Here is a 19,644-nt window from a genome sequence, read left to right as displayed (position 1 = left end):
AGCTGCGGTGGAGATTCTCATGGTTTGCCGTTTCCGGATTAGATCTTTCGTCTCCTGTGAGAGTTTACCAGCATCCTGTCTAGCCATATTGCCCCCGTTTAACTCCTATTTAACTCTAACTCCAGAACTCTTCCTCGAGGCTCTGCGCGGACTGTAGGTAGAGTTCTGGATGCTGGCGCTGACGGCCTGGGTTCGAGCCCCAGAGGATCTACCCTTTAATTTTCATTGCACATTTCTTGTCTTATGAACTATTTTACGTTTTCTGAATGATATTGGTGATTTTCTATGCTTTTAGTCGCTTTACGTTCGGGGCGCATCCTATGACCACGTTATAAATTAACGCTCTGCATCGCGTGAAGACACATGTCACGTGGGATGGCTGTACAGCGAAGTGTTTGGAAATACACGGCCGGGGACTGACTCCATTTTTTTCCTCCAGCAACACCGAACTTGCGGTTTGTACCACAGATCCGCTGTTGAAACACAGACTGCGTTCAGCGAAGTGTCGCTGTAGAGGCCAGTGCGCCGTGAACTTTGATGCAGGCAGCGCCATGTTGTACGATTTTCTGAAGGCGCGCGCCCTTACTCTTTTCCCTTATCCACGTCTCCGCAACCGTTTAGGCGGCTTCCCGGCCCTCCAGAACCCAACTTTCGGCAACCCGAACACGGATCGCTTCAAATAAAGTGTCCGTCCGTCCGTACCTTGACCGCACGAGGCGCTTGTTTGAAGGTCAGAGGGACGCTACCAGGCGTTCGTACCTGCAGTAATAAGCTTAGCTTTAAGTGGGACAGGCATCTGATTATGCACACACTGCCATACTCGTACGTGTGTGTGATATATTGACTGTTGTATCGAAAGCAGGGGACCTCGGTGCGGGAATGTTACCACAGTATTCGACCCTCATACGAATCCCTGCGCGTGGGATGTATAAAAGAGATGGCGAAATTTTATTAGAAAAATATTGACATGACTTGGTAGTATCGTTCAGGAACAAAGGTGTGGGCTGGAGACCGTGTTCCTCTTTGTCATGCAGCTGATCTCCCACCTGTAAAGAGAAGGGTAAAGTGTCCGTCAGAGCCAGCACTGACAGACGATCCTTCCCTGTACCTGTAGAATTGCACTTCTACTGCTATTGCATTTGCACATCACACCTTAAAGGGGCACAACACAAAATTTTGAAGGCGAGATAACTTTGTAGGTAGATTGGTGTGAACACATATACATCATCTGTAAAATATCGGCGGCGAATTCAGCCTAGAACATCTTTAAAGTCAATTTTAAAGTGTGCGAAACGCAACCGAGCAGCCAGCAGAGGACCGCGCGAAATCGACATCCCGCGGATATTTTGTAAATAAACAACATCCAAACACATCACGAGTTTGTGTTTGCTGCTACCACACATCCGGGGTTTTTCGCCGGCTGGCCCGGCTCGCCGCTCCAATCGGAGGGCCGGAAGGCGGAGCTTCTGCTCTCGAGAACGAATGACCCGATCGTTGGTGGCGTAGGCGCTGTGATTTCATCAGCTCATCGGACAGCTGGCCGCGACCAATGTTCTACAGCGATTCCAGGCACTGTTTGTATTACTTGGTATTTACATTGGACGCGAAAACGCGCCGGAGACACGCAAAGCCCTCTGAGCGAGCCGCACGGTCGCTGTGCAGGCGGCGGCCACGGCCGCGAAGTGGCCCAGGCCGGCGCAGGTAGCTCGAGTGATAGCTTGTTACCGCTGCACGAAATTGTACCCAAGTGGCAGCTTATGAGAAAGGAGTTAATGATGCGATGGCGGGTTGCATTAAAAATTGTCATCTGCACCGCTTACGAGAGCGGCAATCGAATATCCGCCGCAGTGCTAAGCCGAACATATCTGTAGGCGGACCTGTAGGCAGACCGGCCGGCTGCTCCCAGCGTGCGTCTTGCCACCCACTGTCTCGAGCGTCGCGCGTCGTTCTTTAGCCGCGGTAGCATTTGCACTCGCAGCGCCTGCGTCACGTCCACGGTCGCTTTTTAATTAAGCGGCTCACGAGATCAGTACGTGGGGGCATTCGCAGAAACTGCCGGCGATGCGGATTCGACAGTGCTACGGCGGCTCCAAGGTAAATGTAACTGGTAGCGAAGGTTCCATAGAAGCCCATTAGTTCAGAAAATGGCGGCTCTCGAGCTGCTCATGGGGCTTAGCGCCATCTGTGTGAGGAGGGAACACTTCCGGCAGAACAAAAAACAAACCGGATGTGAAGCAAGATCCGGTCAAAAAGTGACGTCATTTTGGTGGCATTAGCGCGAAAATTTGACTTCAAAATATTTTTAGCGCGCCTCTGATCGCTCAGGGCTCATGTCATTGCCATCTGACGCAAGTTGGCGAGCCGTTGGCGTGTGTGCTTCCAGTCAACGCCAGCCTAACTAGTACAGACTCGTGACTACAGAAACGTACTTAAGCATACTGTCGTATGATCAACCTCGGCGTTGCTGAAAACATCTTGCATTATCTCTGAAACTTTATTCTGCATTCATGTCTTCAACTGCTGTACAAAAGCAATCAGTTGTTTATTTTGATTGCAGTGCGTGGCAAACCGGGAACCGGGCACGTACACCCCCGACCGGAATTTTTTTTTTTTGCCATAGGATGCAGAGCACAAAATGACACTCAACCACTCTCCCCCCCCCCCCCTTCATACCAAAAATGTGCCCACTCCTCACCCCGATACAAATTTCTACCAACGCCACTACTGGGCTGTTTAATTGCGTCGCACTTACGCAGGTTGCGTGCGTGCCTTAAGTATAGATCAATGTTATATAATGCTTGCTCGGTTTGTGTGCTTCAGTTCTAAGAGAAGAAATAACGCATAGTCAAGCTATAACCAAGATATTTGAATTTTATTCCAGCATAAACATAAAACAACTTTAACACACTGTACAAAATCAGCACGTATACAATAAGTACAAAATGCTCGTGGAAACTACATCATATGATTTTTTTACGAGCCAAAAAATTGACTTTACCTGTAACACATAGTATTATGAGCAATGAAAGCCTCAACAGCAGAACTACTTCGAAACAAGTGAAAAGAACTAGGCACTGCATCTTGACGCAGAAAACCAGGCCGCAGTAATGCGGATTCACGAAAGTGAAGCGAGCACACCGCAGCTGTCCCGGCGTCTTATCAAGTAGACATGGGTTTTTCAGAACTTCACCCAAGATTCACGCCGGCAATTTTATGGTTGCATTGTTTAGGCAAGTGTCGCAACAGATAAGTAAAAAAAGCAGGAAAGATCTGGCAGCAGGGCAGCACGGAGCAGCACAACACAGTACTGCGATGGGAATAATGCTTGCGGGAAGCAACGATCACTACAAGCGTTGTAATGCAATAAAGAAGGCACTGAGATCGACAATTAAAGTGAATCATTTGAATACAAGTGTGAATACGCTGAGAAGTCCTAGAGTAATTGACACCACTTGCTCCGATGCAACCTGAGGTGAAATCAAGAGGTAACTGTGACATAACAAAGCTTTAGACCCACTATTTTTCGAAGCACCACCACGTCCCCTTACACAACCCCCGTGCACGTATTAACAGTACCATATTTTCGCGTTACCTGTGAAAAAGAGAGGAAAATGGTGCAGTGAAACGCCAGGCGTACGGGAGTTGCTGTTGAAACCTTGTACAGCACATCGTTTCCGTAGGTACCGAGGAAAGCGCTCCGCTCCAACCGTTGGCAGCATAGTCAGCATAGTCCCGTAGTTCACCGTGCCCGCCGGGCACGGTTCTAAACGTGTTCACCCACGATACGACGCACCTCGCAACTCCACGCACAGCAAAAATTAAGGGCACACTAAATTAACAAAGAAGAACGAATGCAAATGCGCACCACCAAAACACGCGAGGGGCGTTTCCTAGCAGACGAACTTAAGGTGCTCCTTTCCGAACCACAATGACTGCATCACAGAAAAATGACATGTGCCATTCTTCAGAGGGCGCTACAAAAAAGGTTTTTAAGAATGAACAACATTTTCATAAGTTCTTTGCACACTGTGCCTAAATAAATGTGATCCAAAAATAAATACAGTTCGTAAAATATAAATGTTGCTTTATTGTTGAATAAAACTTGGTTTTTTGTTACTAGTGTTTGTTCCCTCCTCACCTAGTCGCGCTTCAATCGCTACTCCCATAAGCCCCCATGCTGATGTTGCTGGCAATAGGTTCTGAACCGCTTTTCGCGCGAGCCTTCGCTACCATTTATATTTACCTTGGCGGCTCTGCTCTGTGATATCCCTCCGACGGTCACGTGGTCAGCTTTGTTCACATAAAATCAATCGTTTCGCGGCACCCGCTGAAACCGAAACTGCGACTGGCCGCATTGAAAATGCCTGATTAAACAACCGTCGCACGCTGAAGCAAATGAGGTTTTTACAGGTGATAAGTAGGTCACTAGCGACTTATCGCAACAAAAAAAAAAAAACAAGATGCAAAATTTTTGTGTCAGTGCCCCTTTAAGTTCAGCAACAGCTTCTGGAGCTTTTCTGCGGTACGTTTTGCTTTTTTGTTATTCCGGTACCGGAAGCAGTGGTCCCTGTGACAGGTGTTGAGTTTCCCTTTGACACGTCGGAACCCACGGTTCAGAAAGACCCCCAAGATATCTGCTGCTACACTGCTACGTCATGCCTACCGTAGTAACCCGAGAAAGGGTATTAAAAATGGAACGCGGATACAAACGTAAATTGTGAGGGGCAATGGAACTGGGAATACCCTCTCGAAACGAACAACCCGCAAGTTGTGTCCAAACTGTAGCAAACTCCCCTCGTTATATTTTACGGCCACCTTCAACGTTACTTCACTCTGGTTCTTCAGCTTCGGCAACTTTGAAACCTTTCAGAAACGTCTTCAGATAGGCACTTCATTGGCAGCGAAGTCACATCAGAGGAACATTTGACCCGGGCCGGAAATTCAAGCCTATATAGCATTCGACTGCAGTCACAAAATATGCCACCTTGTGGTCCTGGAAACGACACAATTATGCAGAAAGAGCTGCAATTATCCACGGACTTCTTCTGCCTTAATTTCCTGGTTGACAAGTTGTTTGAAAATGAAGCCTCCCCGTTACGGCTGTAAGACGCTGCCTCTAGACATCGGTCTAACGATGGTAAGCCCAACTTCCAATGGCTGGGCAGTGTGCGGGGGCGAACACTAAACGTAAACCTACTTGTTTTCCTCGGGAAGGCGGTTCACGTCCTGGTGGGAGTCGATGAATACTAGGAGGCACAAGGTCTTCAGCGAAGGCGCTGTAAGAGAAAACGCATGCAGGCTCCTTGATCCCCCGAAGAGATAATTTTATGTGAGGAACAAAAATGACGCCTCCCATTCTTATTCTTGTTCCCCGTATCTTAATGCCTGCCTTCGACCGAATCGAAAATGCATCAAATTACCCGCTATAAACGAAGGCCTATTGTGTCACGGCTTAATTCCATATACAACTATGGAGAAACTTCGTACGAAAAGCAGTTCATCTAGAAATCAAAAGAGGTTGATTGAACCTAATTGATTAGATATTTAACTAACAGAAATCGAGTTCTTGAGATAGCTAAGTTATTGGTGGGTAAGAGCTCGTTGATTGATTGATTGATTGATTGATTGATTGATTGATTGATTGATTGATTGATTGATTGATTGATTGATTGATTGATTGATTGATTGATTGATTGATTGATTGATTGATACGCGTGTTACAAAGCCATGAACCCCTTTTTGGTATGTGCTATTCCGCACGTATGTGCTTTCGGCGAATGCCACGTACGCCTTGCATCGCAAACTCCGATCATGCACTAAGCGTCGACGATGTGAGCCAACATTTCTGCCTACAGGGATGTCCAGTTGCTCGGGCCTTCTGTAGGTTCTGTGTCGGTCTCCAACGGTAGCCAGATTTCTCCGAGGAGGGGGCCCACTTATCGTTCAGCCTACAGCAGGGCCGTACCCAGAGGGGGGGTTTGGGGGTTCAAACCCCTCCCGAAATCTTTTCCAGGCAGCACGTAAACAATACTTACTCTTGCTTTCAGCAAAATTACCCCCTTCCCAAAATTCATAACCCCCCCCCCCCCCCCGAAAAAAATTTCTGGGTACGGCCCTGGCCTACAGGGTAAGTGTGCCGTCAGTGTGCTATGCTCACGGGAACGGCGCTTGTATCAAACACCGTTCAAATATCATTCGTTCTTACTGGTTGACTGCATCGCATTGAACATTGGGGAAAGTCAACAAACGGTTTAGCTTCTCAAGATAATGGGACAACCATTGATCAGCAGCCGGCAGGTGCTACGACATACATTTAAATATAACTGCCTTCAAAGTGACCTGGCCACAGTGAAGTGGAAATAAAGGTAGTAACGTGGCGTTTTGCTAACGTTATTCGTTAGTTAGTTTAGTGAGTGAGTGAGTGAGTGAGTGAGTGAGTGAGTGAGTGAGTGAGTGAGTGAGTGAGTGAGTGAGTGAGTGAGTGAGTGAGTGAGTGAGTGAGTGAGTGAGTGAGTGAGTGAGTGAGTGAGTGAGTGAGAAATGAGTGTGTTCAAGATAGCCACGAGTAGGCGCTCACCGAAGTCGAGTACGTGGAGGTCCGTGTGATCGATGAACTGCGTCCCTTCCAGCGACTCGCGCATCCTCTCCAGAATGCTGCCTTTGCTGGACACCGGGCTGCGCCAGGCGCGGTGGGAGAGAAAAGGGAAATTTACTCTCTTCAACGCCACGCAGTGTGCACTGCGAGTGTGGAAAAAACTCTCCTTTTTAAGAGCGGAGCTGTTTTTACTGGCCGCAAATTGTCTGACGCGAACAGACAACCTCCGACTGGAAAGGGAAAAAAAAACGCTTCCCGTGGTGGGAATCTTACATGCGTCCCTGGTATTATTAAACCGGCGTCTATCCGATTAACCTATCATCGCATTCCGAGCGCACAGCATTATTAGATGCGACTGCATCTCATTCAATCGCCTTGTCCCTCCATACGGCGTTGTTGTTGCCCGTCCACACCCCTCCCCCATTTCCTCGCCGCGCGAGCTGCGCTCTCCGCCGCTCACTCCCTCTCCTCTCCGATAGCGAACACTCTCTCGCGAGAGGCATTGGCTTGGCTTGGCTTGGCTTGGCTTGGCTTGGATTGGCTCGGCTTGGCTTGGATTGGATTTGGAGTTGGATTGGATTAAAGTGGATTGTGTTGGATTGAGTTGCGTCATAACCGCGCCATGTTGCGTCATAGCCGCGGCAGGGAGTTCACGGCACGTTTCACGCGATGGGAGAATCAACCTAACGGAAACAACAACGGAACCCCCTATGCGTCGCATCTACACAGGGGTTCCCGCGAGGGGAGGTGGGAGTAATTTTTGATTTGGATTATTCGTAGGGTTGGCTCGGAACCGCTGGGTCTCCGGCGAATGGAGAGGCGCCGCCAGCTCGGCTGTTTCTTCAACCTTGCCCCACTATAGTGCAAGCTGCAACAATACTTTTGAGGTTATTTCCTATGGGTACTACACGTCGCCGTTGTTCTTTCGCCACTCTCATACCGGTGCGTATTTTAAATCGTGTGTAAAATGTTGTCCAGTGGTGCTTAAATTGACGGCGTGCATTTTTAATGTGTGGAATTCTTTGGCTAGTAACCTAAGCTTTGGGTTTAAGTTTTCATCTGCGCTTATCTTGCTTCATTTTTTTCCTCGTTCGAAAATTCACCAGCGCCATATTTATTATTTGTGTAATAACGAACCTGCAGACAAAGTAGACAAGACCTTCTGAAATTGCAGCCACTGGTGGACTGTTCATTTATGTAAATAATGCTTAGTCGCAGGTAGGGTTGGGCAAATTTAAGGCAAAACACCGGCACACCAACAAAAACTGCAGCGTTCTGTTAGTAAAAATTTACGTAGAATTTTTTGTATGAAAATTTATAAACACGAACGCGGGTTAAAAATTATGTAAAAGGAAGGCGTGATTAAAGCAGAAAAAAACAAAGATAAAAACATACATTCTGTCTCGCGCCGTCGCGAGCGGCGTTAGGCACAACCAAACAAAACGAACTAATGCGTTCGGCTGGTTTAAAGGAGCCATGAAGACAAAATACAAGTTGGGTTTATTAAAACGACTGCTTAGTCCCGATAACAATGATAACAATATCATCGCAATCTTCGAACAAATAACGGAGATGTTAAAGAAAACATGTGAAGCAGTCGCGACCCCCTAGCCAATTTCCCGCAACTTTTTTATGACGTCACGGAACCTTGTTTGTACGATTGGCGGCCACTGACCTGTCGCGACGACACCTGACTGGACGTCTGTAATGGGGCCTCTAGTTCCATTTGGAGTCATCGATTGAACGACAACGTGCAGTTAACGCACTAAAAGTTATGTTTTATTGTTGGCCCGTATGACGTCATTATTGCCCATAACACGTCACTGTGGGGCAAAATTTCAAAGTTTTTAAATAATTCTTGCTTTTTTTCGTTAAAAAACATATTTTGTGGCTGTAATGGAGCTGAGTGAGATACTGAATCCTAGTTCTTTTAAATTAAACAAAGTCGTATGTTCTCTTCATGGCTCCTTTAACCGCACAGATCCGGCCGACTCTACACGGTAGCAAGAGAAGATATCGCGATGGGGGATATTTATCTATGGATGCAACAAACTAAATGACTTCGGGCCGGAAAGACGGGTTTTCCGCCCCAAATTTTTGCCTTGCTGTACGAGTATGCAATTGTACGCTCCCAGAGCCATATCACACGATGGCACTGTGCCGCCGCGAGTGGTAAGTTTTACAACGGCGTCACCACGTCGAAAGAGGGTAAGAAGGCGCGTGTAATCGCATGGCCGAGAAACAACGGTATGTTGCCAGCCTTGATTGTAATCTAGGCGGGTTTGGGGCGGGAAAAGGCCCAATCACGTGATCATAGCCGATCTTTCGAAATCAATCGTAGCCTTAGGTTTTCCGAAAAATTCGTCTGTAGTTTTTGCCGTATAAGTCAGTGCCTCCATCATCGCACATTGGTGTCAAATCTCCAGAATCCGGCTGGAAACAAGCGTGGTCAAGTTTCTTGTGTGCTATATGGCGCCCGAAATCATATTCGCATGTAATCAAAAAATCAAATCCTTACTGTAGAAGGAAACTATTGGCTCCTGTCAAGTGTCCAGCGCCCACATTATCGGGCGAATCTTGATCTCTTCCGCATCTAACAAAAGCAGACGCCAAGTAGTTGCCTATATACCAGAGCTCTTCAATGCTTTTCTTGTCATTTTATGGTCATTACTGTGTCTATTGTTTCTGTGAACACAAATGCAGGGAATCGTCACCACCCAGCTAGCGAGGAGGGATCCTGGAAATGAGGGCAATGCGCTGTGACGTATTTACGTAAACGTAAGGGCAAAGTTTCGCTTCGAACCACGCACGTAGCGTATAATCAAATGGTCGAATCACGAGAGGTCGGTCTGGCTCCACGGTGCGATATTCCGTTCCAAGATAGGTACAAGCCCATGACTTCCGGTCAGATGCAACCGTTAGTTAAACTCGATCGAAAAATAGAGCGCGACTTAAGACAACGACACAAAGAAGAACGACGGGACAAGCGCTTGTTCTTCCTTGTGTCGTTGTCTACGTCGCGCTCTATTTTTCGATCATAATGCACCAGGCTCGCCCATTAGCTTGTTTTAACGACGTTAATTAAACGTGTTGATACACCGGCGCCCGCCTCCAAACTGACCTAGAAGATACCAAACTACTTTTCTTTCCGATAAGAACGCTGAGAATCGACCAGTTGGTAGAGTAACACTGCTCTCATTTAGAAAGAGTCTCGCGATTCTTTACACTTAGTCAGGGTAGCGTATGGAGATTCCCTTGACATAGTCAACGCTGACTCTGCCATGACTCCAACCTAATAAAGGCAGAGTCATGGTAACCCTTCCGTTGATTGCTGTGACACTGCGACAACAGCGAAACCGTTCCAGAGCAAAACCGGAATGCCTGCTACGGGCCGCGGGGTGCCCACCTTGTGCCCCCGAAAAGGAACAGCCGGTCGCCCACCACGCAACAGCAGTGACCCCGGCGGGCGCTGGGTCCCTTGCGCAGGGGCGTCACCGGGCTCCACTGGGAGGACTCTGCACGGCCAGGCGGTACGCGAGCGCACGACTTAGTTCCGAACTCCACGGATGGGTCAAAGAGCGACGCCCGAAGATAGGCGAACGGCGAATGGACACCTCAGCAGCATCATTCCACTTACGGCAACAAACGTTGAGGGGCAAGGCGTCAACACGAAGATCAACATATGGGTAGGTGCTCATATACAGCAGCGCTTACACGACGCGAGCAACATACTTCGGCTTACCATTCGACCAACTTTATTAATTTTCTCAGAAATGAGCCTCGGAGGAGCACTTATTTGCACCAAATCCCCTTCCCCTTTCCCCAGCCAGTTTCCTCAATCGGTCTCTGGAGCAGTTACAACGCAGGCGTAACTCCTCTTCTTCGCATTACCGATGTTTGATCGTTTTTTTTTACAGTGGCACAAACCTTGGAAGCGCGAAGGGCACGCTTCGCACTCCAAGTTATACAGCGCTGGCCGCTTCCGCTTCGCAAACTTTACATGCAGCGCGTCACTCGTTTTTCAAGGTTGAAGGCCTTCAGGCCTTTTCAAGGTTGAAGGCCTTCAGGCAGCGCGTCCCTGGAGGGTAGGTATTGAGCCTGTTGTGTTCACTGTGCTGTAAAAACGGGCCAAATCAAAGGGTTCTGTTTGTTTCCTCAAGGCCAGGAGGCGAGCCGAAACGTGTTCCCTCCGAATCCTGTCGTGCAACGGCTTTGTGCGGAACCCTTTCCGTCGGTCCGTTTTTGGCGCGCGACGAGAGCACACGGCTGCGCCCCTTTTAGGGGCGCAGCACCTTAGGACCTCGCTTTGTCCGGGGCTTGGCGTCCTTGTACACAGTGTTGCGCATGCGCGAGGACCATTGGATTGGATTAGATAGGATGGGATTGAATTGAAATGGATTGGATTATATTCAATTGTATCGGATTGGATTGGATTGGATTGAAATGGTATAAACTGTACACACGAGTTGTCACTCATTTACATACGCGAGTGGGCAATGCCACAGGTGATTTACTGTAAGAACGATCGCCAGTGCTTCGCCCACTCGTCATTGTTCACTTCGTGGAGATGCGTGGATTTTTTTCTTCTCTCTGCAATGGCGCGGGGGGCCCTCTTCTGTACATCCGGTTTTTGTGAGAATGGGGCCCTCTCCGTTGGGGTACGTTTTGCAGTCCGGAGAGAGACTGGCGGAGCGACAGACCCGTTTGTTAAAGCCGGCCTATACTGAGTTCCACCGAGGCTAGGACACTGTTAATACGTTGCCAATGCTAGCAACAAAAAAAAATGTAGCAATGACGGGAGTTTCCCTTTAATGCCTAAAACATTTAGGAGCGCGATCCTCACCTGGGTTGTACTTGTGCAGGTCTTCGAAGAAAGTGAGCCAGAGGCTGTTGAATCCCCCGAACAGGTACATCTCGCCATTGTACACAACTGGGATGAGGTGTAAAAACGCAACAGTTTCAGCAATGATGGCGTTTTATCCCCGAAATGCTCCTAAGACAACAGAGAATTCCCTGCCATCTATTTCTCCGCACATCGCCCTCTCACATAACACGATAAGCCATATATAACTCGGGGAAATGTCCCTAAACGGAGCGCGTGAAAACATGCTGCTGGTATCTACGCCAATTCCCCTGCAGCGCATCAAGGTTTCAATAAGAATGGGAATATCAGAAGGCGCATGTCGTTTCTGTTGATTCTAGATTGGCGTCCTTCCAACTGCGCAAGCATGAACACCGCAGTCCAACCATCCGGAGTGATTTTGGCCTTTCGTAAACCGGACGGTTCAGAAATAAATCCACACAACGTTTACCAAGGATATCAACACGTGTAGATGCCGTCACAAGTAATTGGAACAAGGATTTGTGAATATTAAGAAATATTTGTCTTACTGGCTTTATGACAGCCACTTCCGCTTTACAGGAAGCTAGACGTGCACACCAATTCAGCCACACAGTTTCCGCAAGAAGAAATCCCTGTAAATTTACGATACCGTGTTCCAATTACTTTTGACGGCACCTGCACGTGTAGCGAAAATTACGGGTAGTGCTTGCTCGAACAAAAAGTATAAATACAGGGTGCAGTTCACGGGCTTTTGTGTTAAGTGTAGCAGTCGCTTGTCACCACTGATATCTGTGCTATCGGTTCGTCGGTGATAAATTCTGCTGCCAGAAAACGAAATGTATTCTCTTTTTAAGGCAAGCTCGCAATTTTGAATGTTTCTTCGCTGGCGAGAAAGAAGACTGTCTCAAGGTGGCTGTCTCCACCCGGTAGAGTATCCCAGCTATCACCCTTTCAACAATTTCGAGTGGGGAGTATAGCATCACGTTCGCGAAGAAACGCCTTTTCGGCATACGTTTGGTTCTTGAAACGCGTTAAGACACCTGAGAGTGTCAAAAGGCAAAAGTGATACTTAGGTTTTTGAATACGGGGATAAACGAGCTTGCTTCTTTGGAGCGCCGTGCGAAAGCAGCAGGCGAAAATCACGTAATTTCTCACTCTGAAATAAATCTTTGAAGCGTGAGTTCAGGTTCACGGATGTCTAGCCTTTTGGCTTCGTTTATGCGTCATTCCCGCGAGCCTTAACTGGAAATCTGCAAGCAACGAAAAAAAATGTGGTTGATTCCTCTGCCATAGGAATTGGTAAAACACTAAAGTGAAATGTCCAGCGAAATCTGCAGCTGAGCATGATTTGCGGGACGACGGCTGTCCTGTGGGTGTGCTTGGCGAGCGATGTCTTCCTGGCGGGTCGCTTCGGGAAAGGTGCACTGGCGGCATTTCCGTGACGGATATGACGTCAAATATTGGTGTATCCTGGCATAAAACACTTTCGTGTTAAAATATAAAACCCGGAAACGAACCCTAAGTATAACGTGCACTTAAGTACTAAAGGTTGCTTCTCCGCAAGAAGACCCTTTGTGCAGGGGTGCATCCTTTACAGGCCGCTTGCTTCGTTGCACTGGCGGCATTTCTGTGACGGATATGATGCCATTGAAATTTTTGTGCATCCGGGAATACAACACTTTCGCGTTAAAACTGGGAACTTTTGTCAACTTCGTTAAATCCAGGTTTAACTGCGATGCTTGGGCAGCATTGTGACTCACAGGCGGCGTGTCCGTCCCTTCTGGGCGGCGGGTTCCCCCGCGTGACGGGGTGCACCCACAAGGCGCTGGTCGTGTCCAGGTAGGCGAGCCGGTCGGGGTACACCTCGTCGCGGGCCGTGCCTTCGTCGCTGCGTCGCCGGCCGCCCCACACATACACGCGGGCCCCGATCGCCACCGACGAGTGCAGGCCGCGCCAGTGCGGAGGGGCGCCCTGTACACAGCGGAAGAGGAACATCACCATCCGGGCCATCAGCAGGCACCGGGAAAGTGCTCCGTGTAAACTTAGGAGCAACGCCGCTGCATCATAAATGCGCACCAGCTCCAAAGTTGGTAGCGCCACCGCGTTCCTCGCTTTCATTTTGAGCTGCCTTTGCCTTGGTGGTAATGGAATCATATGGACGTCCCTGGGTATGGGCCCAACAAGAGAAATGCGCTCGTAGCTGGTACGATGCAGCTGTGATGCGTCCGCTCATGTGCCCAAAATTTCGTGTTCGCGCGGAACCTATTAATGCAGAGGGCGCATCCTACTCTTTCAGCCGGTGTAACGCGCCACGAGGGAGTCCAGGAAAGCAGCGTGACGGTCGCTGCGACGGCCGCACAAACGGCGAATACTGGATCCAGCCAAGAGCTGCGAACGAGTTCGGACAAGAAGCTTCAAGGGGCAATGTGCTACCACGTACGACACCACAGCCCGGCTGAACGACCTCCTGCGCATGCGCGGGTTGATCGTGGTTTACGCGTCATCACTGTGCCTGACCTGCAGTGTTTTTGCTGATAAGTGTGGGTGCGTTGTCGGACTCGGCTGTAGTACGTTACTCTGCCCGTTCCAGTTCTATTGTTTTCACATACCACCACTGTGGTGCATTGCTGCTTTTGTCTTCTCGTCGTGGATTTAAAAATTTAAGTTTAGCCTCTGGCTCTTCGTCGTCAGAACGCAGGCAACTCTTCCGCAAGCCTCTTGCCAGTCGCTCTACTTCGACGAGACGGGCCGTAGTCAAACGCCTCCGTCTTGACATAGCTTAAGAGAGCAAAATGGTAGGCAAGTTGGTTCATATTGTGCATAAAAAAAAGAGCGAAAAACTCGCAGGACACGAAAGGAGGAAACACAAACACGCCGTTTGTGTTCCTTCTTTTCGTATTCTTTTCGTTCGGAGCTTAACCGGAACACCTTTCCATAACTTCGAGTTGTTGATCAATTCGCTCTCGCGCTACAAGCGACTAGCCTCCTGGTTAGCTCAGTTAGTATAGAGCGACTGCTTCCGGTTAAGCGGTGGTCCGGGGTTCGAATCCTGTACCAGGAGGAATTTTTCTTCAACTGCGAAGTCTTTGAGAGAGCTGTATAGCTTTCCTTTGTAGTCGTATGGCTGGGTTTAGGTAGATGTCAAACTTTCCCTCGCAGAAACTTACTGCACCTTGGGGATTTCCCCTAAATCTGGTCCAAGAACGAACTCATGCGACGATTTTTTGCGCACTAAGTAAACGCATTTACGAGCGATCTAAATGTATACCGATGCGGGCTTTACGAGAGAAAGATATACTATCCTATTCCTTCTTCTTAATCGATGCGTGTATTGTCTTATCTAGAACCGTTCCTTTTTCGCGATTTTCAAGCAACCGTTTTGGCACAACGGAAGCCCGGTTTCACGCATGCGCCGTGTGTCCAGAGGTCCTAGATCTATCACAGCTTTCCGGCCAATGAACCCGTCCGTAGGGCAATGCATTAGTTTTTTGACAGGGCGAAAGCGGTCCCACTAAGAAAGACGTTGCTCCAAAAGGGCGCCGCCTAAAATGGCGGTTCCGGCTTCAGTAGAGCCAGAGTCCTTCAATGCTTTCGAAGGACTCTGGTAGAGTTGACGTCAGGGCTTCTAAGCTTTCTTTCCCAATGTCTTCAGCAGGTTGGCGCAAGGGTGGCACTGGTGTTTAAAGGAGCACTGACACGAAAATTTTATGTTACACTTTTATTGCTTTTATCGATGCTTAATGGTCTGGCCAACCTGAAACAGCACTTCAAATACTTCAGCGCGCGATAGTTAATTACAATGGACGGCCTGAAAATCGTTTGTTTCGAATTCCCGTTCTTTCATCCCGAACGGCGCAAATGACAGACTCCCTGCCTGACCTTACGCTTTGTGCGGACGTCACCGGCGCCCGCTTGAGAGGGTCTTGCGCCCGCTCGCCGCTCGTGGGGCCGCGCGCGTGAAGTGACGTCACGAGTTTTTGACGAGCGCTGTCGCGTCACTTCTTTTTCCTCTCCTGGAGTGATGTCACGCTGATGTCCATTTGCTGAGTGCCGCTCCGCGCTCTGCTCCGTCGGCGCGATAAATGAGATCCCATTGAACTATGTTCTTCGCGTCGGAGGCCGCTCATATTTCAGCCAGGGTATTCTGTTGAGTGAAGGAAGCGAACTGTGCAATAATATTAACGCCGAAAATTAGTGTCAGTGCTCCTTTAAAGGGGCACTGACACAAAATTTTGAAGGCGAGATAACTTCGGAGATAGATTGGTGGGAACACATTTACATCATCTGCAAAATATCAGCGGCGAATACAGCCTAGAACATATTTAAAATCAATTTTAAAGTGTGCGAAACGCAACCGAGCAGCCAGCAGAGGACCACGCCCAATCAAAACAAACAACATCCAAACACGTCACGAGTTTGTGTTTGCCGCTTCCGCACTGCCGGCGTTTTGCGCCGGCTCGCCCGGCTCGCCGCTCCAATCGGAGGGCCGGAGGGCGGAGCTTCTGCTCTCGAGAACGAACGACCCGATCGTTGGCGGCGGAGGCGGCGTGATTTCGTCAGCTCATCGGGCAGCTGGCTGCACCCAAAGTTCTACAGCGATTCCAGGCACTCTGTTTCTATTACTGTTTATTACCATTGGATGCGAAAACGCGCCGGAGGCACGAAAAGCCCACTGAGCTAGCCGCACGGTCGCTGTGCAGGCGGCGGCCACGGCCGCGAAGTGGCCCAGGCCGGCGCAGGTAGCTCGAGTGATAGCTTGTTACCGCTGCACGAAATTGCCCCCAATTCCCGACCATGGTGGCTTACACGAGAAAGGAGTTAATGATGCGATGGCGGGTTGCATTAAAAATTGTCATCTGCACCGCTTACGAGAGTGGCACTCGAATATCCACCGCAGTGCTAAGCTGAACGCATCTGTAGGAGGACCTGTAGGCAGACCGGCCGGCTGCTCCCAGCGCGCGTCTGGCCACCCACCGTCTCGAGCGTCGCGCGTCGTTCTTTAGCCGCGGTAGCATTTGCACTCGCAGCGCCTGCGTCACATCCACGGTCGCTTTTTAATTAAGCGCCTCACGAGATCAGTACGTGGGGGCATTCGCAGAAACTGCCGTCGATGCTGTTTCGACAGTGCTACGGCGGCTCTGCTCTGTGATATCCCTCCGACGGTCACGTGGTCAGCTTTGTTCACACAAAATCCACAAAATCCATCGTTTCGCGGCACTCGCTGAAACCGAAACTGCGACTGGCCGCATTGAAAATGCCTCTAATTAAACAACCGTCGCACGCTGAAGCAAATGAGGTTTCTACAGGTTATAAGTAGATAACTAGCTACTTATCGCAACAAAAAAAAAAACAAGATTCAAAATTTTTGTGTCAGTGCCCCTTTAAGCGAACCGGCAGGTGGGGCTACGTGCTTTCCTCGAAGCGGAATCACGCACCCGGGTGGCCAGGCGGCGCCAGTGCAGACTGTCCAGGTCGAGGACGTGCACGTCCTGCGAGGTGCGGTCGGCGTCCTCTTCCTCGAAGCCGCCGAAGACGTACATGCGGCTGCCGACCACGGTCGCCGAGTGGCCCTCACGCGCCGACGGAACCTCGCCCGTGGTGCGCGGTCGGGACCAGGTCATGGAGACTGCGACGTGGAAAAAGACATCCCTCAGTCTCTGCTAAAGCATCCAAGTCGACCTTTGAAGTTTCGACATTGTTACGAGGTGGACCTCTGCCACGTTATCGGTGCAGGGTAAGTCTCTGGCCTAGGCGATAAGTGGCGATGGATTTGGATGAACGCTTGTAGTGTGTCTGGAGGTCTTGTTTCCTTGAAGTGATTCCCCCACCGTTGTTTGTCTCTGCCGACATGATAATGGTCATCCCACGGTGGACCTCCGTGGTGTTACTGCTGGTTTATCCGCGCAGGTGCGGCCAACTCCACGAAGCAGGAGCAAAAATTTATACACGGGTGGTTTCAGCACTTCCGTCGGAAACTTGATCTATTTTATCCACCTCAACAGCCTTTCATGGGCGAGCAAATAAACATTGTCAGTGTGGGGGTAAGAGTATTCTGACAGGATTTGACGCTAATCCACGCCACCCGGCGGGGTTGCTAAGTGGTTAAGGTGTGCTGCGGTGGTTGTTTTTCTGGTTAGGCGTATAAGGCAAAAATGCCTGTGCGTCGAGATTTCGGAGCCGGGTATAACGATCCCAAGGTTGTCAACTAATCAGGAGCGGTGCGCCTCAGAGTCCAGGTGTTGTAGCTCGTTGAACCCCGCAACCAAAAATCAATCAATCCAAGGCGGCGCGTAAGACCATTTCCGTAACTATACAGGTCGTGGAAAGATCAACAACATCGACACGCTATATCTTGTAGCGGAAGCTGCTCAGCACCACCGCATTCTTTTCTATCCCGTCAGCAGCCGGCCGTAGACAGCGCGCCTACTCGTGGCGCCAGCGCCTCGCCCTCCGTGTAGGGGGAACAACTTGTTGTCGGGGCCGGCTCCCGGGATTAGCCCTGGCGGCATGCTACGTCTGCTCGCTCGGGGGCCCCCCTTTTCTCTCTCTCTTTTAGAAGAACGCGGGGGTGCCTCCTTCTCTCCCTCGTCGGGGGGAACTCTCTGCACTCGGACGTAAGGAAAATAAACAGTTTGTCTTGCAACTCCAAACCACCCGCACGTCTCCTTTCTCGCTTCATCCGGCAGCCGACATTCCCGGCTGCTACAAAATTGGTGACCCGAACGCTTCAACGAACACGCCGCGATGAGCTCCGACGACAACGCTGCTGCCTCCACGCCTGCGGTCATCGCCACAGAACTGAAGCTACCAAATTTTTGGCCGAAAAATCCAAGAGTTTGGTTCAGCCAAGTGGAGGCCCGTTTTCAGCTCCGGCACATCACCTCGCAGTCAACAAAATACCTTCACGTCGTCGCAGCCCTGCCCCCCGAAATCGCCGACGCTATCGACGACATTTTGGTTTCACCCCCCGCGCAAGAAGAATACGACACCCTCAAAAAGACGGTGCTGGACTGCCTCGAGGCGCCTGAAGAAAGCAGATTGCAGCAGCTCTTGTGTCGCGAAGAGCTGGGCGACCAACGACCTTCTCAACTGCTGCACCGTATGCGGCAACTACTCGGTGTGCACGCGCGTCAGGACGGCCAGCTCCCACTTCTTCGTGAACTTTTCCTGCAACGGCTGCCCCAGTCGGTGCGCGTGGTTCTCGCGGGTTCAAATGAGACGTCCCTTGATCGACTAGCGCAACTTGCCGATCGCATCACGGAATACTCAACTCCAACCTTTGCGCCCATAGCTGCTGCAAGAACACATGAGCAACCAGATCGACTGTCGCGCCTTGAGGAGAAACTGCAACACCTTACCGAGACCATGCAGAAACTTGTGCTATCTGGCGCTCCCCAACAGGACGAGCAACGACGCAACCGATCCCCTTCAAGACACCCAAGCTCTTCCCAGAGAAGCCAGGCACGAGATAGTCAGGACGGAGTTTGCTGGTACCACCGTCGTTTCGGCACGGGTGCTAGCCGCTGCACTCAACCTTGCTCGTTTCCGGGAAACGCTCCGGCCAGTCGTTAACGGCGGCTTACGACATCGGCCCTCCACCCAGCCGCCTGTTTTTCGTAGTCGACCGCGTAAGCAACTCGCGCCTGCTAGTCGACACGGGAGCCGAAATCTCTATTGTCCCGGCAACCCCCGAGGATCGCCGACGTAGCAAGAACACATCGTCGCTGCAGGCAGTGAACAACACTGCCATCGCTACGTACGGCTTCCGCTCGCTGACAATAGACGTCGGACTCAGGCGCCTGTTTCGCTGGGTCTTCGTGGTGGCGGATGTTAATTTCGCCATACTCGGAGCAGACTTTCTCAGCCACTTCAACCTGGATGTGAGCGTACGTGACCGTTGCCTCAAGGATAACAACACATCCCTCAAAGTACGTGGTTTGGAGTCAAACATCTGCTCATCTGGCATCTGCGCCTTCCAGCCAGTATCAGCCTACCACCACGTCCTGGCCGAATTCCCCTCGCTCACCAAGCCCCGCAACACGGAACAGCCGGTGAAACATAACGTGACTCACCACATCGTCACCACCGGGCCGCCAGTCACCGCCCGGCCACGACGGCTGTCCAGCAAAAGGCTTCAAGCGGCACGCAGGGAGTTCGAGCATATGCTGCAGCTGGGAATTGTTCGCCCTTCGTCTAGCAACCATTC

The 19,644-nt window shown here is 50.2% G+C and overlaps 1 protein-coding gene across 1 annotated transcript in view; it reads right to left on the bottom strand.

Moving 5' to 3' along the window:
• Nucleotides 1-938: 938 nt before the first annotated feature.
• LOC144148160 (kelch domain-containing protein 3-like) overlaps nucleotides 939-19,644 on the bottom strand; it is a 35,341-nt gene continuing 16,635 nt past the window's right edge. The window contains exons 3-9 of the mRNA XM_077679742.1: nucleotides 16,874-17,064; nucleotides 13,199-13,409; nucleotides 11,439-11,525; nucleotides 10,002-10,110; nucleotides 6,578-6,675; nucleotides 5,198-5,276; nucleotides 939-1,046 (exon numbers count right to left, since the gene is read on the bottom strand). Of these exons, the coding sequence (XP_077535868.1) occupies nucleotides 986-1,046; nucleotides 5,198-5,276; nucleotides 6,578-6,675; nucleotides 10,002-10,110; nucleotides 11,439-11,525; nucleotides 13,199-13,409; nucleotides 16,874-17,064 (836 nt within the window). The 3' untranslated portion in view covers nucleotides 939-985. The remainder of the gene's footprint in view (nucleotides 1,047-5,197; nucleotides 5,277-6,577; nucleotides 6,676-10,001; nucleotides 10,111-11,438; nucleotides 11,526-13,198; nucleotides 13,410-16,873; nucleotides 17,065-19,644) is intronic.

The sequence above is a fragment of the Haemaphysalis longicornis genome, unplaced genomic scaffold (assembly GCF_048455015.1).
Source record: "Haemaphysalis longicornis isolate Haplotype H1 unplaced genomic scaffold, Haemaphysalis longicornis Haplotype H1 scaffold_8, whole genome shotgun sequence".
NCBI classification, from domain to species: Eukaryota; Metazoa; Arthropoda; class Arachnida; order Ixodida; family Ixodidae; genus Haemaphysalis; species Haemaphysalis longicornis.
Note: the sequence above shows the minus strand (reverse complement) of the source record. Positions and strands in the feature narration are given on the sequence as shown.